The sequence below is a fragment of the Embiotoca jacksoni genome, unplaced genomic scaffold (assembly GCF_022577435.1).
Source record: "Embiotoca jacksoni isolate LCO1_2020_lvr unplaced genomic scaffold, fEmbJac1.0.p SCAF_11, whole genome shotgun sequence".
In the NCBI taxonomy this organism is placed as follows: Eukaryota; Metazoa; Chordata; class Actinopteri; family Embiotocidae; genus Embiotoca; species Embiotoca jacksoni.
The window spans coordinates 5480200-5503367 of NW_027185241.1; the positions used below are offsets into that span (position 1 = coordinate 5480200).

General features: G+C 40.9%; 2 protein-coding genes across 3 annotated transcripts; one reads left to right on the forward strand and one right to left on the reverse strand.

The window, feature by feature from the left end:
* On the reverse strand, nucleotides 1-5400 carry sbk3 (SH3 domain binding kinase family, member 3). Its single transcript, XM_069139183.1, has 4 exons — nucleotides 5297-5400; nucleotides 3193-3340; nucleotides 2475-2677; nucleotides 1-1574 (listed from the first exon to the last, which is right to left on the reverse strand). Exons 1-4 carry the CDS (start codon nucleotides 5300-5302, stop codon nucleotides 798-800), a joined length of 1134 nt encoding a protein of 377 aa, XP_068995284.1. The 5' UTR covers nucleotides 5303-5400; the 3' UTR covers nucleotides 1-797.
* Nucleotides 5401-9763: 4363 nt separating this feature from the next.
* On the forward strand, nucleotides 9764-23106 carry epn1a (epsin 1a). 2 transcript variants are annotated; one of them, XM_069142568.1, is made up of 13 exons: nucleotides 9764-9811; nucleotides 13366-13521; nucleotides 13811-13912; nucleotides 14290-14448; nucleotides 15137-15265; nucleotides 15655-15775; nucleotides 15865-16022; nucleotides 16195-16266; nucleotides 17533-17616; nucleotides 18716-18995; nucleotides 19634-19798; nucleotides 20052-20294; nucleotides 21174-23106. In XM_069142568.1, exons 3-13 carry the CDS (start codon nucleotides 13844-13846, stop codon nucleotides 21623-21625), a joined length of 1932 nt encoding a protein of 643 aa, XP_068998669.1. In that variant the 5' UTR covers nucleotides 9764-9811; nucleotides 13366-13521; nucleotides 13811-13843; the 3' UTR covers nucleotides 21626-23106. The 2 variants fall into 2 exon arrangements, with proteins under 2 accessions (XP_068998669.1, XP_068998670.1); XM_069142569.1 differs by lacking the exon at nucleotides 16195-16266.
* The last annotated feature ends 62 nt before the right edge of the window (nucleotides 23107-23168 follow it).

Sequence of the window (23168 nt, forward strand, 5' to 3'; positions counted from 1 at the left end):
ATAATACAGCTTGTTGTTCAGTCATCAAACCTTTTTTCTAACATTTTCATTGAGGCACACGTACATACACACACTCACAGAAATATATACACTTAGAAGGGCTCTCAGAGTGCGCAGACCTAAGCCAAGGCCAATAGTCCACTCTTCTATGATATGCAAATCTGCAACAGCGACCACATTATACATCTGGATATATTTACAGTTGTGGTGATGTTACAATTGAACCGGTTCCAGTTATCCCTCATAAAACCCCATCCCTGAATGCTCCATAACAACTGCTTACTGTAATAAGTCTGAACAAGTGCATGTGTGTCCCAGATGTCCTGGGGATGTAGATTGTGATACAGAGTCCCTGCATTTCTTGAATGTTTTGTCACTAATATACTCACCGTCTCCTAGATATTTAGATGTATGGCAATTAGCAGGCCAAATGCTCTATCTCACAGTGTTATTGAAAGTGAAAAATAATTAGTGGATCTGTGTCTAGGTTAAAATTTAAAGTTTAATGGGTTCCTCCGTGGCCAATGCTACACCCTACCACCAAGTTTAATGAAAATCTGGCCAGTAATCTTTCTGTAATCCTGCTAACAAACAAACAAACAAACATACTACACTGAAAATATAACCTCCTTGGTGGAAGTGGTAACTTGAGTCAAGATATTTATCAAAATATGAAAAAATACAGCACCTTAGTGGATTAATATCTACAATCATAAAGAGAAATATATTGCTACAGAATATCAATTATGTTATATTCATTAGAAATCTGTCTTGAAACAGTTTTATAAAGACAAAGATTATCTCTCTCCTCTTCCTTCCCTGAGCAGCTCTTCTTCCACTCCTCCTCTCTCCCTTATTTTCCTGGCCTCCTTCTCTGCCTCCTCTGCTTTCCTCTTCTGCTCTCTCTCTGTCGCCATCAGCCACGGCCCTCCCAGGTAGCTCAGGATCTCCTCTGGGGTTCCTCTGTGTTTGGGCTCAGGGTGGAGCAGCTCCTTCAAAAGAGTCATCACTAAAGGGCTGAGGCCCTCAAACTGTGAAGGAGGAGGGTTGTCTCTTTGGTTTTTCTCCATGATTGTGTAACAATCATACTCCTCCTCAACTCTACAGTCACTATCTCTCATTTTCTCCTCCTCATGGTCAAACCACTGCTTGTATCTGCGGTAGCCTCGGTCGTCATGAGTGCTCTCCTCCCAGGGGAAGCAGCCAGTCAGCAGGCAGTAGACAAGTACACCGAGGGCCCAGCTGTCAATGCAGGGTTCCACTGTTATCCAAATGTCCTCCACCTCCTCTTCAATCCCCTCACTCCGCCTCCTCTCCATCTCTTTCTCACCCTCCTTGGCAACTTCCACCTCAGGAGTGCAGAAGGGCGACTCGTACCAGACAGCCCGAACAGTGGTGCCGACGGCCCGGGCGAGGCCAAAGTCTCCCAGTTTGACCCAGCGACAGGAGCTGTCACACAGGAAGATGTTCTCAGGTTTGATGTCACGATGGACAAAGCCCAGGGAGTGGAGGTGTGCAACAGCACCACTTAGCTGGGACATCACCCTTTGGACACAGTCTTCATCCACGCCGACCTGAAAGTGACAGACAGTCTGGATCAGTGTTGCCTCAACATCAGAAAAACACTTCTTCATATAATTTATAACGTTTTTGGTTAGATAGAAAATGCAAACTAGGGGGAGTTTGGTTGGAGCACTGTATTACTGGCACAGAGACAACAAAACCTGCGTCATCAAAATGGTTTGTGATGCTCTTGGAAATCCCTGCTATACTACACGCACTCCCTCTGCTTTCAGTGAGAGCAGGGTGCCCTTATTCTTATCAGAGGTCTATTGTGTTCCTGGCAGCGGCACACACACAGAAGTGGGTGAGCTGGAAGCTGTTATCAAGCACATCTCAAGTTTTTGCTGATAGAAACAAGAGCTGGAAAAGTCAGAATCAGCAGGAAAATTTCCTGTGAGAAAGCTGAGTTGGGGACATACATGATGAGCCTGTCACAGTGTTGGATATGACTCAACCACAATCCTGTCTCCCTGAAATTACATTTATTTGTTTTACTGCCTGGATTATTTTCCCCGGCACCTTTTTTTTTTACATTATGTTCTTTTTCCAAAAGCACTTTGGTTAAAGTTAATAAAGGATTGGGATTTTGGTTAAATGTTAATAAGGCAAACATGTTCCGTCTCCTGCTTCAACTGTTCACTGTTGTCTTTTTCAGTATTAGAACAATCTTATCATCAATTAAAGTCTCTCAAATGTAATCAGTATCATCATTTTGACGCTTGCAACATATTAATTAGCAACACTTTCTCATTTTGTTGACAAAACATGAAAACTGAGTGATGTTACATTTCCTTCTACATATATTTTCAGTTGCAAAATCAGTAGGATAAAAATGCAATTTCTGGGAGACAGGATTGCAACCCAAATGAATATCAAAAGCACGTTTCATGCCACACAGCAGCGAAACTGACCTCTGACACTACAACACTGTAGAGGTCACCATATAGACCAGCTTGCTGAGCAAAGACATAGTAGGAAGGCGTGGAGAAGAAGATGCCAAGGGCCCGAGTCAGAGAAGGATGTGTGCAGTAAGAGAGGGAGAGATTGTATTCACGCAGGAAAGAGGTGAGAGAGGTAGACTGACGAGGGAAGAACTTCAGAGCCATCGGAGTTCCTGATGGGAATGAAGCAAGATAAAATGTGTTGACTACTTCATCATCTAATGAGCTATAGTCAGTTTCTAGAAGCATCTGCCATCATTGATGGAATGTGAGTGTTGTCCATCATTGACACTGTAAACAAATATAACTTCCCCTTTGGGACGACTCTGTTTCACAGCTACACGTCGGGTTGCCGCAACTCTATCCGAGAGAATGTAGCAAAGTACTTCGTTATGGCAACAGAAGTACAGAGGGTTAAGTGAACACTATCAAAAGCTAGATCAGTCCTCACACTTCTGCAGCGCTGAGCCTACATAACATGTATAGTTTCTTAATTAGAGAGAAATCTGAGCTTGAGACGAGATACACCATTTACGATATTTCAGATCAGGCATTAGGAGTGTCAGTGTCTAATCAAAACTCTTAATTAAACAGTTTGAATGGAAACTTGACACACTCTTACACACAGACTGAATTGACATGTACCGACTCAGTGGTCCTGACCTTTAACGTTGAGTCTTGCACTCACCTCTCTTTTTGTGTACAGCCAGCATGACCTTTCCGTAGGATCCCTCTCCCAGGAGCTTCACCACCTGGAAGTGTTGGGATACTTTCAGACTGGATATGGACTGCGCCGACAGGAAGCATAGCTCGTCAAGTTCCTGAGCTGCTGCAGCCTGCGTATACACACACACACACACACACACACACACAATTTCATACAATATGTCATTGCATGATGCCTTCAAATAATAATTGGTTCAGTGGCGCAGCCAGAAACAAGGTCCCCAGCTTGACCTGCATGTGTTGATATTAATGATAGACAACTTCAGAGAATGAAGTTTGAATCTGAGGCTGCACACTCTCGTGTCTTGGCACAACCTACAACTTGCCATTATGATCTTGGAACTTTAAGTCTCATATCTCATTAGCTGTAGTAGTTACAAATAACATTCTCATGAGGTACAACATGATCTTTTTTTTATTTTCTGAAAGTTTATTCATTTCTCCTCTTGCATACACTGTTGAAAGTAGAAGAAGCTCGTTCTATCTCAGTATGTACTTGGCAGAAATTGTTTGGGTTATGTTATGCATTTCTACTGATCTAGCTTGATCTTCAATGACGTACAGATGGGATAAACTCCAGACATCAACCTGATGTCTTATCAGGGCGATCGGAACATTTGGCGCTGTCATTCAGGCCCCCATCTTTGTCGTCATTCTCTGTTTCATGAAGTCACATACATGATGATTTCCTTTGAAGTAGATCCCTCACTACATACCCCAGCAGAACAGGGAGGGTGTGAACAGCTAAGACACAGCTTAACGCAAAAGATAAAGCGATCACGGAAGGATAACATGTTTTTACATTTGACCTTCCACATGTTGCGTAACTGCGCTCAGTGGGCAAATATTTTAAAGCTTGATTAGATTACTCCTGTTATGTTATGTCACAGCAAAAGGTAGTGGCTTTTGTGTCTTTAATTGTGCGACTATCAATCAATATTTCTGGTTTTGGAAAAATAAGCCTGATTATGATTACTGACATTTTCCAATCACTAATAAATCTGATAGTACTAGGATCAAATGGTGCCATAAGACACCAAGATCTGAGTAACATCACAACACATGTTTGGAAAATTTCAGTCTTGATTTCAGGATTGATTTCAATCATGAACTTTCTCCTAAACAAGTATATAAATCTGATGTGCTGCCAAAAATAAGACTGAATGTTTCAGGGAGTCTGAGAGAGCTGAAATTACCATGACAGCTGTATTTCAACAGAGTAATGATGGGCAGTTTTATGATCAATGGTGCAATGATTGATACTGCCCTATTGATGCACCAACAGGCTTCAGTTTGTGTCTCCAAATTTTAGACCTTGAATAAGTCCCACGCTGATAAAACCCTGCATTTGAGACCATTTCAACATGCAAGGAAAATTAAATTATGGACGTGACGTTCACAGGGTTGTTCAGACTACATTCTTTAGCTCCTCCTCATTCCAATATAATTTATTACATTTTGAGAATTTTTTTTATGATCTGAATTTTATCCAGGTCACAGTCTGACCAAAAAAATTTAACGGCTCTGATACTTAATCATCACAAAAGCATCAAATACATTTGTGGCATCACAAGGACATGATATTTGTCATGTCCTTGTGAGCTGAGGTGATTATTAATCAAACCCCTTATTAGTGTATGGCCTTTGGCATAAAGCAACAGGTGATATACAATTTCAATTTAAGCTCTGATGGAGCTAACATCATTAACAAATTTGAAGTTATGTAGAAGTGTTAAACATCACTAGGCTGAAAATCGTCGACAGCACTGTCTATTAAACCTCTGCAGCCTCAGGGGAATTTCTTCAATAAAAAGCTACCAGTGCATTTAGGCAGTGCCTGCATGTCATCTCATCATATAAAAACACAAGAGGAATATGACATAAATCACCCAACTGTCGCCACATAAAAAATAACTGCATCTATGTGTGTTCTTTTGCCAACACTTAATTTTTGCTGCCCAATATTGATATTATGAGTTTGACTTAACTCATAAGACTGTCATTAAAGAATGCATGTAAAGTTTGGTGCTGTATTCATTCTGAGAGGAATAATGTGCAGTACTTACTGTCATTTTTCGGTCAGTTGTATGATCTCTGTTCAGTTTGTTTCGGCTCTTTTCAGCATCTAATCAAAGACTCTTTAAACTCCTGACCAGCTGCTGTCACTGAAGCTGCTGTTCAGTGCAGGAGATCTACTGACTGCCCGCAACTAAACTGATAATTAAACTGGAATTGAAGCGAATATTTTTGCCTTTGCTCTTTGGTTCCATGCAGTAGCACAGCAGCTTTATAGAGGAGGCTAATAGATGTTTACTGGAGACCCAGATAATGACTGTGTGCTTCTCCCCGGGACACACGCACTAAACTCTCTCCCTCTCTTTTCCTACTCTTGTGCCAACTCTCTCTCTCCCTCTCTTTCTCGCCACCTCTGGCTTGTTATGTTGGCAAATACGCGTGAACCAGCTACGAAGGTATTTCAAACCCTTCCCTCTCACTGCCTGTGTGTCCCTCTCCCTCCTCCACTACTGTTAATATCCCACCGTTTCCAATCTGTCCGTCAGCCTGACCACATTAACCTGCCGGTCTTTTGCATCCCCTTTCTTCAGCTGTCACTCACTTTGTACCCAAACACCCCCCCCCCACACACACACACACACCCTCCTCCTCCTTTTATTTCCATGTCTCTTTTTCACCCTATCAGTCAGTCTGAGTCAGTGAATTCCCACCACAGTGTAGGATTCCTCTTTTAATCAACAGGTATGATTGGAATCGGCCAACAAGCTGTATCCATGATCCCTAAATCTTATTGGGATTACAGAGTACAGTTGTGAACCCTTTTATTGTCCAGTATCACATGCCCATTCCTCCTCTACTGCACTTTATTCCTGTCTATCTCTGCAGGAGGCATAATGATATGGTTTCAAATTGATCAAATCAGTTTAATTTCCCCATGACATCCTCTAGCGCCTTTATTGTGCATCTGCAAGGTTTTCATTTGTTGTTTTTATCATCATCGAACGCCCTTCTCACTATTCCACTTTCATGTCATAAACTCCATCTGCCTTTACCTCTTTCCAAATGCATTGTCATCACAGACTGACATGACTAACAGCTGAAACCTTGCCTTGCAAAACACCTTCATACTGTACTTAGTCCATACATGCCAGCTCTGTTTCCTACTTAACACCAGCTGCAGGTCAGGCTTCTCCCTCAGCTTCAATAACTTTGACCCCCCCTCCTCCTCTTTCTGCCCACTCATAGATTTCCTTTGGTACTACATACTACAGAACTATTATTGCCATTGGCTTGATGTCCGTGCGTTATACAACACAAACACTGGCTGCTATCACAACAGGCTGTCTCTGCTCGAGTTACTGACACCACTGCTGTGTTGCAGCCGGTCATTACCAATATGTGCTTCCATGTTTGTGCTTGAACTGCAGGGCTCTTTGGGCCCCTGCTGTGACAACCAGTGTCACCACTCCGCCACCAAAACAAAACTCGTTTCCACGAAGTTGATGCTGACAGTGAAACGCTTTCATTCACAATTACCGTGTGTAAGACACATACTGTATACTAAATGTGGATACTATATACACATGGGAAATGATACACGGCGCAGCATGTTTGTTTGTCATTAACTAAATATATTAGTACTACGATCACATCATATTTACATTTCCTGGTATGTGTTGAGAATGGTGCAATGAAAGAAAAAAAACACAGATTTCAAAAGAGTATTTAAGCTTAAAGAAAATTGTGGAAATCTTGTCAGATAATTTAAACACTGACATTCGTGATTGTCTCATGTAATTTATAACAGACACTCGAATGAAAGTCTCTTAGAAACAATAATTTAAAGGATGCATTTTGAAAGACAATTTGACCAGATCCAACCCACAATATTTCTCAGTGATTATAAAATATAAAATTATAAAATTATTGTAAAATATCACGAGAAAGCACACTTTTGAGACATAAGAAACATCATCTGATGGGATTTTAGAGCTCATTTAAGATTACCGTAAAATGTGTACTCATCCCCTGGTCTAAATCGGCACCCTATGTACATTGTATTTTCTTTAATCTTGTGGCTAACTTATTACTAAGGAGCAGTCAAAGAACAATAGAGCCAAGCACTTGTCCAAAAAATGGCTTTTGTTTTCCACAAAAATAAAATGGAAGGAAGAGCATAAATAGGGCCTTTAAAAGAGGTTAGGCATTATTCAGTGAGGCAAAATACAAAACAAGATGTCACCTTGAGGACAAAGAGAAAAGAAACAATGTAAACTAAACGTGCATACTTCATGAAGAAAACATTGTGTTGTGTCAAAAATAGGATGATACATTTTAAACCAAACAAACCATTTTGTGTACTTTAACTGCAAATAAAAATATGTGATGTGGACATGTGTGAAACACTTCATTTGTGGCTGTAGGTCCTCGTCATCATCAAATCATACATCCAAAATGACAGATTATTCAAAGAAAACATTAATTAATTCAGTCAGATTTGGACATTTAAGTCTGATTTCTCCAAAAAGCTATAAAGGCCCCTTTAAGGTTTGTTGCAGTACCTGTCTTGATTTTAAAGTGTCTCAAATTACTGTGTGACAAACAACATAGGTTAAAATATCTTTTAAGCCCCCTATAATCGGCAGTGTTTTTTGTTTATCTTCATAAGATTAGTGTTTCTATACCAGTGCAACATTGCATTACACTTTGCTTGATTTACAGTGCAGTGTTTTCTTCAGTCCCCTGCTCCCCGGAGAGAAGGCAAAGATAAAGGGATAAAGAGATGCAGGATAAAAGTGGAACCTGTAACACATGCCAGCTGTTCCAGTGCTGTTCTTCTATGGGGTTACCGTGTTGTTCATGGTTCCACTGACAATCTGAATCAAGCTGTTCTCCCTTGACTTGCTCATTGAGGTGGTCTAAGGACGCCTCTCAGTGGATGGTGTGGGCTATTGCATCTCTTAAGAGAAACCACAGTGTTGTGAATTACATGCAATTTGGAGGGTTTGTTTGTATTTTAATGAATTTAAAGGTAAAATAGGTTTCATGTTGCTCAGCTCCATATGTCTCAATATGATGTGACCTGTTGCAGATTAAAACCACTGAGGACAGTCAATCATCAGCGAGCTCATGTGTCTCTGAGCTTCTGACAAAAAGGCTTTTGTTTAATAAGAAATCAGAGTCCCTGTGGAAGAAAATAATATGACTTTTCATGCTGAAAGGAAAAAGGATTCAAGCTGTGTAACCTCCATCTTTTATACCCAAATGGCAAAAAAAGTTCTGCATGGGCAAAAACAGAAAATGTTATGGCCGATTGTTTCAACATGAAAGAACAGTCTATGTATTTTCATCTGTCAGCTCCAGCTCAAATTTATACACAGTTTAACAATGGGCATGATTGTTATTCTTACTATAGATTTTAATCTTTTTTTTTTTTTTTAAATCTTATTGTCTTCTTAGTCATGCTTTGTCTATCTATATCAATAATTTTTTTCTATTTGATCTATTTCTTTATCTAGTTTTTCTGTCACTTTATTTTACAACTCTTACTATTAATTTATCTTTTATATCAATCATTATATTTTTTTATCATGTCTATTTTTCTGCCTGCATTGATCTCTTACATTTTCTTGTTTTTCTCTGTTCGTGTTCTTTTTAGAAGACTCTAAATGTATGGCTGCCTATTTCTGTATATATTTGCATTTTTCATATTTGGTTTCCAGACGTGTTATTTTTTTTTTTTCTACTCTGAAGTTGTGACAATTTTCTCATTAGTTGAATTGTTAAAGGGAACTCGCTGTGTACAGTTTGTTTTATGCCTGGAGCATTTTATGTTACCTTGAAAGAGAAAACAACACTATCATCCCATGCAAATGTGTGCGTCTTGAAAGCAAATGTTGGAGTGTAATTGTACAAATTATTTAATTTATGTAAGCTGTGAAGCACTTTGAATTGCACTAACCTGTATGAAAGATGCTATATAAGTAAAGTTTGATAGATTGATTCGTTAATTGATAATGACGTGAGATTGATGGTGATTGTGATAAATTTTGATTAAAAAATAAATAAATAAATAAATAAAAAAACACGTCACAGTGATGCATTGTTCTATGTTGTCCAGGTTTATTATAACAGAAACAAATATAATTAAAGTACCGGACAAACAAGGCCGTTATTTATTTATTTATTTTTTGATCTGATAGGTCGGTCGAACAAATATGCCAAAACAACAAAATCTACAAAAATATTTAAAATAATAAAAAAAAAACAAATTCGACCAGAAAAGAGGATGTGATTTCTTCCCCCTCAAGGATAATAAATGAGGGAATCTGATCAAATTAAAAACGCACATCCCAAACTCATCAAGAGTTCAACGACAATAAACCGCATTTTTATTCATTCAGGAATTAAATATTGTCTGTTTAAAAAAAAAAAGAAAAAAAAGTGAATTAATTATTCATGAGTCTTCTGCAGGAAAACAAAGCTCCAGGGGGTGCGGTCTTTCCTGTAGGCGAGAACGGAAGCGGAAGTTCGGCCATCTCCTCGTACATTCAAGCTACAGCAGGGTCAGTACACACTTAATTTGGATATTTATTGTGCCGTGTTGTCAAACATTTTTTTTGACATTTTGACTGTTGAACGTGCATATTCAACAGGGACTCGAAGCGGGGACGTGTCCCCGCTGAAGCTCGCCCAGTCTAACGTACATTGGTGCCAGTTGCGAAAAGCAGCAGCGAGCTAACATTGCTAAGTGGCTAATCCCTCCTCCTCTTCTTCTTTACAGCAAAGTGATTTGTTTTAATCAAACTGTCATCTTTGTATTTAGTGTGAAATGATTCAGGTGGTTGTAGCGGGAACAACGCGTTTTTTTTGTTTTTTTTTTAGTTTTGACGATAGTTTACCAAATCTGATCGGCGTCTTGGCTACACCCTCCAAAAGCACTCCTGTTTATACTTCACCCAGACTTCACCCAAACTGTTTCCCCGTTAGCTGCTCCGCTAAACGGATTGACAGCGACCGTTGGTCCCGCGAATTGCTCCCCGACTTTGTGGTGCTGAAGTGCGGCATTAACACTGCTGTACGGACCCCCCCCCTACTACCACCACCACCACCACCACCACCCTCAACACCACCCTCCTAGTCTGTGGTGTGTGTGTTAATAGCATTTCGAGGGGGGAAAAGAAAAGCTCGGGTAACGGCTGTTAACAAAGGTGGAGGGACGCGACCTCATCCACCTTTCTGATGGAGTAGCTTCAGGTGGAGCTGTGATTTACTCACGACAACAGGTCGTTATTGAGTCGGTGGTGTTGCTCCTCCAGCTGACTCGAGTAAAGACGTCTGTGTGTGGTTAACACCGGTGGGACGGTAACGAGGCGCGTTTACTGAAGTACTGCACCTCCACGTTTTATCTACTTGTACTTGAGTATTTACACTTTTATGCAACTTTATACTTTTACTAAATCTCAGGCGAATAATGTACTTTTTTTTTTTTTTTTTTACTCCTTTTTGACAGCTTTAGTTACTTTTAAGATCCAGTGGAAACCATGTATCTCCACATTTATTTATTTATTTTTTTAATTAAACTTTCTCTGATAAAATGAAGGATTAGATGTTCCTTTATGGGCTGAGAACATTTTTTTTTTATTATTATTTATGAGGTAAATAAAACCCACTTGGATTTGCTGGAAAATGCATTGTTTTTCAGATCTTGTTGACTTTTTTACAGATACTTGGTACTAACAAAACAGCAGCAATACAAACATATGATAATCTTATGAAATATGATGCATTAAAAAATGTCCCCTCGGGGATTAATAAAGTATATACCTACCTACCTACCATTAGTGCACATAAAGTAGTGAGGAGGAAAAAAAGCACAACTTTTAATAACTACAGCACTGAAATGCAGCAATAATGGTGTTCCCTAAACATCATATATTAGTAAAACACTGGTCCATTTTTTTTTTTTTACTGCATGGTGTGCACTTTTACTTTTGATATTTTAAGTAAATTTTGCTGATAATACGCACATACATTTACTGAAGTACAGTTTTGATTGCAGGACTTGAACTTGTAATGGAGTATTTCCACAGTATAATTTTAGTACTTTTACTTAGATAAAGGACCAGAATACTTCTTCCACCATTGCTTGTACTCGAGTATTCCTATTTAATAATACTTTTTATCTCCACTAAACTACATTTCAAAGGGAAATATTGTAATTGTTGCATTTTTTTTTCAAAGCTATACCTAATAGCTACTTATTTGATCAATTTCATACAATATATATATTATATTAATTGTTATATGTAGATTAGACCATTCGTGTCACGTGTTGAAATGTGCTTTACTATTACAACATTAAAATGCTGCTCTTATGCATGTCGGTGAAGCTATATCCCCATCGCGTAAATGATAAATACAACACAACATTTTGTATAATGACTATTTTTACTTTTGATACTACAAGTACATTTTGCTGACAGTACTTGTGTACTTTTACGCAGGACTTTAACTTGTAATTGAGCATTTTTCATTGTGGCGTTGTTTTTACTCAACTAAATGATCAGGTACTTCTTCCCCCACTGTAACCACCTTTAGACAGTAAAGTGAACATGTGTCTTTCTCTCAGGTGTTTCAGAGCAGCAAAATTTAAAAATAATGAATAGTAACACGTAATTTTGTCTAGGTGTCAGAGAATGTGGAGATATGCGAGACAAAGGAAAACCTGAGACACAAAAGGCCTGTTATTTCTCTTATCACTGATTAGTTAGCGTGTCTGAACTTTGGTGCAGAGCTTCAGGAGTCTAAACGAACTTTTGCAATGGTTACCTTATGTTCAGTTATGCAACGTGCTCTCATGTTTATCTGACCGACAAATCTTGCCACTCTATACGTGTCAGGCTGTTAAAACACTTGTGTCTTTAGCGTATTTGTCATGTTGCTGGTTTGCTAAAGTAGATTTAAAACTTAAACAAGTACTCGTGTCCGTATTTTTCTTTAAAACTTCTAATTCTTGCTAGCAGGTTGATTTAAGACGATCATACAGTGGGTGGGATGCGTTGATCTCTTGTATTGCAAAGAAATTGTGTCCTCCTCCCGTAATTTATTGAGCGATAACGGTTGAAGGAGTGGCCGCACACTGCGTTTTAATATTATACCAGTTTTTCTTTGTTTAACTTGCTCCAACAACTTCTTCTACTTACACTCTTCATGTTTCACTTTATTAGAAACAGAAAAATGAAAGGAAACAGCCATATGTTGTTTTTTTTCCTCATTTTTATTGCGAGACAGTTCTCCAGGTATCTCTTGAGATAGCATAAATACACTGACAGCAAAATTAAGTCCGAAGGTGACTCTTGGGGGAAGTTTGGGGTTTATTGCCTTCCTGTATTGTTTGGTGACACGAGCTGAGGTAGCATCTGTTTGGTGAGAAAAATGCAGATTGTGGCAGTGAAAGGATGCATCTGGTCAGCAACAGTGATTGAGCCTGCTGTGTAATCAATCAAATACAAACAATGCCCAGTAGGTACTGAGGGATCTAGTGTAGTGCCACAAAATCACTCTGGGCATTGCATTAAACCACCAGCAGACACGATGAGTCCATCATGTTTATGTGCAATTCAGAGCCCGTCTCCAGTGTGGGAAAAGAGAAACCAGACCGTTTTGCTGCAGAAAATATTTTCCACACTTGTCTGTCATCGAGTTTTGCAATTAACGTGCTCATTTTACACTCAACCTGTTGCGAATGGCGCGATGTCTGAGTTCTGTATGCCAGTTACAAAATGAGAAGCAAGTTCAGACAAACTGATTCTTATGAAAATAATTTTTTAGCTACTGATAATCTAATATTCCTTGGAAGAACTTCCCCATTTTGTTAAGCAATTGACTTTGATAAATCAGATAAAGCATATACTTCATATTTTATCTCTATCAACCATGTGTGGATCAGCAACAGATCATGTGCTTTTTGTAGCTGAATATCTGCTTTGTCCTTATTTTGTAATGGTTAATTTGTAATTAGCCCTCGCACAAGTTTTAGCCTGTTCGCTGTGCTGCAGCAGTAATCTTCACGTCACCGTGCATTCGTTTTAACATCAATCTCAATCTTGCTCCGTAGTTTTCATCTCCCTACGTCTCTGGGTTTGGGACCCGATGTTGCCACGGGAAGAAGCGGACAAACTGAGACACAGCGCTCCGTGAATGAGTGGCGGACGAGATAGAGAAAGACACCGAGAGGAGAGAACCTATATTCTGCATCATTCTTGTGTAACAGGTGTGCACGACGCTTTCTTCATTGAGCTTTTGATGCAGCAGTCGCATGATTTTAAGTCTGATTCCTGGTATAGGTGCCCTCTTTCACTCCCTGATTGTTCCTCTCAAGGTCTCCCTTTCATTCAGCCTCTTGTGCTTCCACGCATCCTCCGAGTCCTTCTTCCTCGCTTCTTTTAGTTCTACTCATTCTACTCTATTAATTTGTATCTGTTGGAAACGCTCTTTGTCCCATGACTGTTTGTATTCTATAAAATATACTTTACTACCCTTCCTCTCCGTCTGCTTTTCAGATTGCAACAGAACTCGGCGGCCAGACCGTTGCCATGTCGACCTCATCGCTACGGCGACAAGTAAAGAACATCGTCCACAACTATTCAGAGGCTGAAATCAAGGTTGTGTCTCCCAGCTTATCAGGCTTTTTTTTTTTTCTTCTTGTTTTTTTTTTTTTTTTAAACCCACACTCTCCATAAAGTGTAGCGCATGTATCTCTGCAGCACAGATTTAGAGACATCGCGCAGCTACTGATAATCTAATATTCCTTGGAAGAACCTCCCCACTCTTTCCTCTCGTTATATAGTGTAAGCTAATCGAATCATATTATCCGTTCATTATTTTGCCTCTCTCCAGCTTGAGTCCTGATTGAGTTTGCATTATTACTCAGAACAGTGTGGACCAAATTGTCACAAAGAAATGGCTCATAACTATTCTTATCACAAACAGTTTGAATGGAGGATAGCTGAAGTTCATCCCCTGCCATGTTGTTGTCCAGGTTAGAGAGGCGACGTCCAATGACCCGTGGGGCCCCAGCAGCTCGCTTATGTCAGAGATTGCTGATCTGACCTACAATGTTGTGGCCTTCTCGGAAATCATGAGCATGGTCTGGAAGCGCCTCAATGACCATGGCAAGAACTGGAGACATGTGTACAAGGTGTGTGTGTGTGAAAAAGAGCATGAGAGAGAGAGTGAGCGTGAGTGAGTGAGCGTGAGTGTGTGAGAGAGAGAGAGTGAGTGTGTGTGAGAGAGAGAGTGAGTGTGTGTGTGAGAGAGTGAAAGAGTGTGTGTGTGTGTGTGTGTCTGCGCGTGTTAAAGTTGTGAATAACATTCTTGTGGTACATAACACAAGGCAATACAGTGTAGTAGTTCAATAGTATTTTCTTTCACTACATTGCAAAATTGCAGTATTATATTTGCAGTGTTATGCAAACCACTTCCTTTATACCAAGTGTCTAACTTCGGTAAAATTTATATACAATATCTCACTACAAATATTACCACAAAAAAAACAAAAGAGTCAAGTCTACTGTCCATGGAATATTCTTTACTCTCTGCTTACAATCCTACAGTTCATTACATCCTCTTTTATAGTTGCAGTTGTTGCAACACTGAACCTGGATATGATGCAGAATGATGATGATGATTCAAAAGCATCCAAAGTCTTAGTTTAGTGTTAGGGTTTTATAAAAATGTGTCGGTCATGAGTTTCCACATTATGAATTATTTTGTGATTTCCTCTCTGGCCTGACTAACTATTGATGTGGATTGGTGTGAATGTTTGTGCATGTGTATCCATAACTTTTCAACAGTAGGTCCTTGATCGTGGTTTTTATCTTCTCCAGGCTATGACTCTCATGGAGTACCTGATCAAGACGGGTTCAGAACGTGTTGCCCAACAGTGCCGGGAGAATATATACGCAGTCCAGACCCTCAAGGATTTCCAGTACATAGACAGAGATGGCAAAGACCAGGTAAACAAACACACCCATGGCCACAGAGCTGAAATGTTTCGTGAGTAAAGTCCACTTTGGTGGAATGCAGCAGCACTTTGTCAAACATGCCGTGTGTAGTTCGTTCAGAGAAAGTTTACAAGGTGTTTCTGACCTGCTGTGCAACCCAACACAGCCAGACATAAACATTTTATTGGTTGTCGTTAACTAAAGTAGGCTATGTTTACAAGTTCTTACACTAACAATAAGGTTTGCAGTGAAAGTAACGTCACTTATGCTGAATTGAATATGTACTTAAATGTATGTTTATGTAAATATATATAATTAAAACTGGTGTACTTTTTTTTTTTTTATTTTTTTTTTTAGCCAATAAATAAACACAGTTGTGTTTAAACCTTTTATTTTTCCAGGGCGTGAATGTGCGAGAGAAAGCCAAACAGCTGGTGACACTGTTGAAAGATGAAGAGAGACTAAGAGAGGAGAGGATCCACGCCCTCAAAACCAAAGAGAAGATGGCACAGACCTCCAGTGGTGAGACGCCTGCTTCAAACAGTGTTTAAACGGATCCAATTAGCGGTTAAAGGTACAATCCTTACCATGTTTATTTATCTCCACTCCAGCCTCCTCCGCCCCCTCGGCACCCAGCCTGGGGGGCAGCCTGTCATTGGGATCCCACTCTGGAGGGGCAGACCCTGAGCAGGCTTGGCCACAGAGCTCCGGGGAGGAAGACCTGCAGCTCCAGCTGGCTTTGGCCATGAGTAAAGAAGAGGCCGAGCAGGTAATGCAAAGTAGCCCCACTCAGGCCAGTTCCGGCTCTCCTTACTGGAGCGGAAGTTTGCAGTTTAAATCTAATGCACCACCTGTGTACACAGAGGCATATGTAAGAAATGATTTACCACATGCAGTACACCTAGCTTTGCTCTCACCATTTAACCCCTGACCTCCCCCAGACTAGCGCGGACCCTCTGGAGGATGCAGAGATCCGCTATGCAATCACACTCAGCAAAGAGATTCAACAAAAGGTCAGGGGGCAGAGAGTGTCCAGCTGACTGCAGAGCCAGTCGTCAACTATCTGTCTTTCTGTCAACTGGAATTTCTCAAACACATGTCAAGTATTGATCGATCAAGAAAATGAATTGATGCTCATATTTGTCATGTGTCATTTTCCTCAGGATGAACATTTGCATCAGACTGCAGTAATTCTGCTGTGATAATTTAACTCGCTGTACAATGTCAGTTCTTTTACTTGGCCTGCACTCATTAAAAGTGTGGAAAGAGGTGCTTCTCAAACCCTTGCGTGTTAAAATTGTGTAAAAGTGAGCACCCAACAAATTGATCAGCTGCAATTGAATCACAGAATTTGCATGGGATTGGCAAATATTTAACATAACTGATTAAATTTAACATCGGGTGCCTTGTAAGTATTGACTCTTCTTTCCTCCCTGTTGATCTCTCTGAACGCATGCATTTATTTGTCGTCTTGATTTGAAGTGCTCCTTTCCTCACCTGTTTCACCCCTCTTCTGCCGTTGTAACTTTCTTGAACTGTGTTTACTGAGTGACAAACTTGCCTGCCTGCAGTATTGGGAGTGGTTATAGTCCTGTGCGTCTGGTAACGTCTGCAAAGTCTTTAATTGACAAGGAGCTTGTCACCGTTGCGCAGTGACATCAGAGACGGTCTGTTTCCTCGCGGATTGGTCGTCGTTCTGCTACTTGATGATCAATCCTGGTTGTAATACGGTAGTACTAATGGTGGTATCAGGTACGGATGTCTGGAGTCAATCTGCAAGATCTATATCAGGGCTGATTTTCTGAATTGATTGCTATTGATTATTTTAAGCCCAGTTTGCACACCCAGATAAAAAGAAGCAGCCAGCGGTTGGATTATTCACGATGACAAGCAAACCAGCCACAGCTGCTTTTGCATCTGTACCCTTCCTCTGCTCAAGACTTGTTGCTACAGTCTACAGTTCTTTGATTTAGTTTGGGCAGCCATTTGACAGCCGTTCTGATTTAAGGTATTTTCTATGTGGAACTACATTAAGATACACAAGTTTTTTTTGTTTTTTTTACAGACTTTCTTCTCATTTACACAATACTTGTGTGATTTGGGGATTGGTTGATTGCCGTTAATTGTGTGGTGTCTTTGGATAATGATTAAAGGTTAGGTTTTCACTTTCCTCTCCCACTGATTCAGACTTTTGTTGGGGAATTGTAAACGGATCCTGTGGTTGTGCTTTCTGAGGATGTGTGTCTCGGGTAGCTGACATCAGTGTTTGTGATTGGCAGGAGGAGCGGCTGCGCAGAGGTGATGACCTGAGACTGCAGATGGCCCTCGAGGAGAGCAGGAGGGAGAAAACTAAACCAGAGGAGGTGTGTGTGTGTGTGTGTGTGTGTGTGTGTGTGCGCGCGCGCGCGCGTGTGTGATTTAAAAAATTTGTATGGCATTATCTGCTCCGGCTGCGTCGGTAAGAGCAGGTCCAGTTCGATTTGCATGTGCTTGAACATTGTTGTTTCCTCTTTATGTCTGTTGGATAAAGTTAGATAAAACTTTGAAATGTAATCATTAGCAAGTTTTAAATGGTTGCAGTGGTAATATAATCGATATGAACACCCTGAAAAAGTTAACAGTGCTTGAAAGCAATTTTTAGGTGTTCCTTTACGTATTATGTGTAAGGTAGTCTGATGTTTAAAAATGATTTAAATTCGCATGAGACTTAGAAATGCACAGGTTGTTATTACTGGGCATTTTACTACAGGAAAGACGCAACGTGCGAGTATGAAAAGATGTATTTCATAAAATGCACAATCTGTAGAATTGACTCTTTTGGCCAATTTGGAAGAAACCAAATTCACCTCGGTTTTCTGGTAACTATTGCATTAATCCACATTATTCCAACGTTAAAACCACAACCAAAAGGTTTTTTTTGGCATCCAAAAAACACCTGAGGCCTCAGACAGTTATGAGGCTGCAACTAATGATTATTTTGATTCTCAATCTGTTTGTTGTGTGTTTCTTCACACTGTCTTTAAAAATGTCAGGAAAATGGTGAAAAATGTCAATCAGTGTGCACCAAAGGCCGCGATTCAGCCCACAATGCCTTGTGATGTCCTGAGCAACAGTCCACAATCAAAAGATATTCAGTTTATTATCATAGAGGACTATATTCACTCGATAATATTCACATTTAAGAAGCTGGAATCGATTCAAAATAGACATACATTTTCTGTTCATCAACTAATTGTTACAGCTCTTAGACAGGTCTGTCGAGTTAAACATAAATTTGATGTAGCTCATCAGATGTGTCAAGGTAAAATATTTCAGGATTTCTGGCATATTGGTTGTTTTATAGATTGTTTAAGGTAGATTGAGGAACGCTAAACTCAGTGGTTCAATTCAGCCTGAAATTTCAGCAAACAGTCTCCCTATGATGAGTGGGAACATTAAACCAGAATATATTCTCTTGCACAGAACGCTCTGATGGAGCTGAGTGCCGTGGACCCCTGGGGGGCCCCTGCTGCTGCCCCTTTGGACTCTGCCGGCCCCTCGCCTCCACCCACAGTCCCCGCCCCTGCCGCCTCAGGCCCATGGGGCCCAGCCCCCACAGATCCATGGGGAGTCGCATCACCCACATCCCCTATAAGCTCTGACCCCTGGGGTGGGGGAGCCCCGCCCACTATAGCCCCTCCTCCGGACCCCTGGGGAGAGACATCCAACAGAGTTAACAACGTCGACCCATGGGGAAGCTCAGGTAGGCATCCGCCATGTGTCAACTCTTTAGCCAATAAGGTGGGTTGGACTGAGCGTTAAAAGACAACTGTGCCTCCGTCTGTGGATGAAAGTGGACGTAAGCACTTCACTTTGACTCCTTTTCACTTCGCGGTTCCATTTCCTGTCATTATAACGGTCCTGTTACATTTGTTGTTGGTCGTCTCATACACGTACATGCTTTCAGTTTGTAATGAGGAAAGCAAGCATGTGAAAACCATTCTCCCTCTGTGTCTAAAACAGGGATTTGTATCCTCTTGTTTCTACTCAGGACTGACTGTGGCTGTGTCTCAACCAGAGCTGTCTCTTCTCTCGCCCTTTCTTTTTTTGCTTTTTTTTTTATGTATGAAGTTGCTTCTTATTATCTCTCCTTTACCTCCACCGAGCTTTACATGTTAAAATAAAGTTCAATAAACTATTAAAAAGCTAATTAAAAAGAAAAAGCTATTAAAATCCGCTCTCACCTGTCCTCACTCTTAAACTTGGTGCTGGAGAGGTTAAGGAGAGAACCGCCACTGTTGGAACCCAGCCCAGCTTCCTGCTCCCTCTTTGTTGTGGGTTGTACCTGTAAGGTGTTGTGTTAACCCTCCCCTCCCCTGCGTCTCCTCCCCTTCCCTGTAGCCGTGACCCCCCCCAGTGCTGACCCCTGGGGCCCCCCAATGCCACCCAGCACTTCCTCCTCGGGGGGGCCCGTAGACCCCTGGGCGAGGGACGGGCCTGTCCCTGCCTCTGACCCTATCACCTCCGACATCTGGAGTGGCACCGCCAAACACACTAACGGCACAGGTACATTCACACTTAAAGCTCCACGGAGTCACGAACACCTGACGTTACCGGTGCACAGTTTGAAAGGGATTTTCACACTTTACATGTTTAGATTCTCAATTGCATGCACACAGTTGTCTTGTCTTTACATCCCACCCTCCTCTAGCATGTGTGAGTACGCAGTTCTATACAGTTGTTTATTATAATGCAACGACGTTTTTTTTTGTTTGTATTCCGTGTCTGATTTTGTGTTTCTGTTCCTCCCCCCACTCAGGAGATCCAGAGCGGCGAGGGTCTTCAGCAACAGGCTGTGACAGCACGGGCTCACCGGTGCCCTTCGACCTCTCCTCTCTCGGTTCTTCACTTCCTGTTCGTAAGACTCCCGAGTCCTTCCTCGGCCCCAACGCAGCCCTGGTGGACCTCGATTCCCTGGTGTCATCCAAACCCAAACCCAAACAGCCTCCACCTCCTTCCATCTCTTCCTCTTCAGCGCACAACCCCTTCCTCCAGAATACAGGTTAGCCACAGCCGCACCCGATAAGTTTAGCGCTACGTCGGTAGATAAAAAGATGAGCTCAATCTCGTCGTGATCCCGGGCAGCATTTTTACGGAGAGCCGTGTAGGTCCAAGCAAAGTGCACAGTTTAAGAGGGTTTGTCAGCCTCCTATTTACAATTTGAAGCGGTAAAATGCAGCTCGCAGCAAAAGACCATCTGATTACGATAGATTTTTAATTAAACCACATGTTTGCAACCACCAACCCAGGAGTATGGAGCGAGTCCTTCTGAACAGCCCAGATCAAAAGAAGACGGTTAACCTCCCAGCAGCCATGTTGGAGGCTCTGCGGTGACCTGGATTCCAAACATACTTTCTGGAATAACTCTAAACCAAAGCCTTTCTGGGATGTCGGATATGCAACTATAAAAAACAGTTTTACTTTTGACATTTTATGATCTAACCAAAGAATATTTAGGAAGAGGAACCTTTCAAAGCTTTATCCAAAAAGCTGATTCTTTACGGAAGGAGTGCTTTGATCTTGTTCAGGAAATGTATTTAATGAAAAATTAGACAACACCTTCTGAGAGTTTGAGAAATATTATTGACAGAAATTAGAGACAGAAATTTCCTGTTGTAGTTTCCTAAAACCCAAGGTGACACCTGCCAGTGTCTTATTATGTCGAACTAACAACAAGCAGTCACAATTGCTCATTTCGTTTAACATTTGATGAATTGTTTCGGCTCAAATTCGTTTCAGTTATGTTGCATTTATTACATGCTGTCCTTTTCCCTTTTGAAAACATAGGTAAAATAAAAATCCAATAAACTAAAATGAATAAAAATGTGACGAATATGTGAACCTTGAAAGATATCATGATGTGCTCATTTCCCTTCCTCAGGTTCATCTCCTGCTCCGGGCATGGCAGTGACTCCAGGCAGTACCATTTCCAGTCGGGGGGTTTCTCCAATACCTGCCTCCTCCAACCCTTTTGGCGTGGCCCCTCCCATGACCTCCATCTCACCTCAGCCCTCTTCACTTGGTCTGAGTGGCCTCCGCACCAGTCCTGTGCCTCCCAACCCCATGCTTGGCATGGTGCAACCAGGAATGGGCATGGGGCCAATGAGTGTGGGATTGGGTCTGGGCATGATGCAGGCAAGCCCCATGGGCATGCCCTACAGCGGGCTGTCCCCCATGGCTCCCCCGGGCTCAGCCCTGTTGGGGCCCGGAGGCGCAGCACCTCCTCAGCTGATTTTGGGTGGGCCCTCTGGAACAGAGGGAATGATGGGGGCAGGAGGATCAGTGGGAGGCGGAGGAACGACGGGAGCAAGCACCAATCCGTTTCTTCTTTGAGGAAGTGTCACCACTGCTTTGCTCACCTTTCAGCCTCCTCTGTCGTACCTGCTGCCCCCTTCATTCATCCTCCCTCAGCGCAGTTTGTGTCCAAAAATAAAAATGTCTACATCTCTATATTTAAAGAAAAAAAAAGAAAAAGAAAAAAAAATAATTTTTTTTTTTTTTTTTCCCCCCCTTCGAAGCATTATTTCATTTCAGATTTGTTTTTTCACATTTAGTTTCTTTCGTATGGGTTATTTTTGGGTGGGAAATAGAGATCTATTTATTTTTGTTTTAATCCATTTCTGTTCTGTATCGTACTTCATGTGTTGTTTTTTTCAGTCCTGTCTTGAGATGAAGGTAAGTCTGAGAGAGCAGGATGCTTTTTCAGTAGTGTCACTCTATTCTAATCTTACTGCACTGAGAGAGACGGAGGGAGAGGTGACATAGCCACTAACTAACTGAACAGAGAAACTGTTGTACCTGCCTCTTCCTCTTTTCTCCCCATAGAATGAAGACAAACACTGAATCACTGAAATGAAACGAGTGCATGAAGGAAGATTTTTAATGAACTCCAGACTGAGATATGGACTGAAAAACCTGCATTAACATTTCGGGCACAATGTGGTCAAATTGTTTCAACTTATTTCACTTTTAATTTAATTTAATGTTCAATGTAATTTATTTTGTTCCAATTTTTGGGAACAAATAAACAAGGAAAAATGAAACGATGATGCCATTCAAATCCAAATGCTTTTTTTTTCTTGATTATTGTAGAAAACTAAAGAGAGCTCTGACATCTGCGGTCGGATGGGGAAAATTACTGTTTGTTGAATGTGTGTGTTTGCGGTGAAGTGTGAATGATAACATGAATGCTCATTTGTGAGGATGCAAGTATGCAATAGTGCAAATGCCTTGTTTGTCTGTATATGTATCAGTATTTGTCTCCATTTTTCCTGTCCAATCTCATTTCAGTGACTCGGAAAGGAAGAAATTACATCCTTCAATTTTGTTTTTGGAAATCGTCACTTGTATTAATATGTAATGTTGGGATCTCAATTGAGGTAATATAAGGGTCACATGTTTTTCTGCCAATCTTATTTCACGCTCTCTTTTTTTTTTTTTTGTTAATCCGAATGAGTTTTTCTTCTTAATCACACATTTTGTGTGGGATCCCTGGTGTGCAGGCGTCCCAGAGCAACACTGTCCTTGTGTTTCATCCCCCTTTCCTCCGGAGAGGGAGAGCTACTGATGCTTCTTTGAAAAAGACAATTACTTCAGTGAATAAAAGGAGAGAAAAACAGGGACTTGACAACATGCTCCATGCTGTTCTTTTAATTTAGTTTGAATTTATTGTTATTTTATATCAACAAGAAAAATATCTTTTATCGGGTAAGGTTGAATTTTGTGTGGTGTTGACTGTGAACATTCACATTTGAAAAGTAAAATGGAAAAAAAAAAAAATCAAAAGAAATTTATGAAATAAAACAAAAACACAGGATGTGTCTGGCTGTTTTCATGCTTCTGCTGTAGATTAATGCTCTTGTGTCCCCCCCCCCCC

Bases quoted from the DNA above. Each gene is read 5' to 3' on its own strand.
- sbk3 (XM_069139183.1), bottom strand. The intron at 2,678-3,192 runs GTGAGTGCAAGA...CATTCCCATCAG, and splicing joins GGCTGTACACAAAAAGAGAG to GAACTCCGATGGCTCTGAAG. The intron at 1,575-2,474 runs GTCAGTTTCGCT...TGTCACTTTCAG, and splicing joins ACAGTGTTGTAGTGTCAGAG to GTCGGCGTGGATGAAGACTG.
- epn1a (XM_069142568.1), top strand. From the start codon at position 13,844: ATGTCGACCTCATCGCTACGGCGACAAGTAAAGAACATCGTCCACAAC. The intron at 14,449-15,136 runs GTGTGTGTGTGT...TATCTTCTCCAG, and splicing joins ACTGGAGACATGTGTACAAG to GCTATGACTCTCATGGAGTA. The intron at 15,266-15,654 runs GTAAACAAACAC...TTATTTTTCCAG, and splicing joins ACAGAGATGGCAAAGACCAG to GGCGTGAATGTGCGAGAGAA.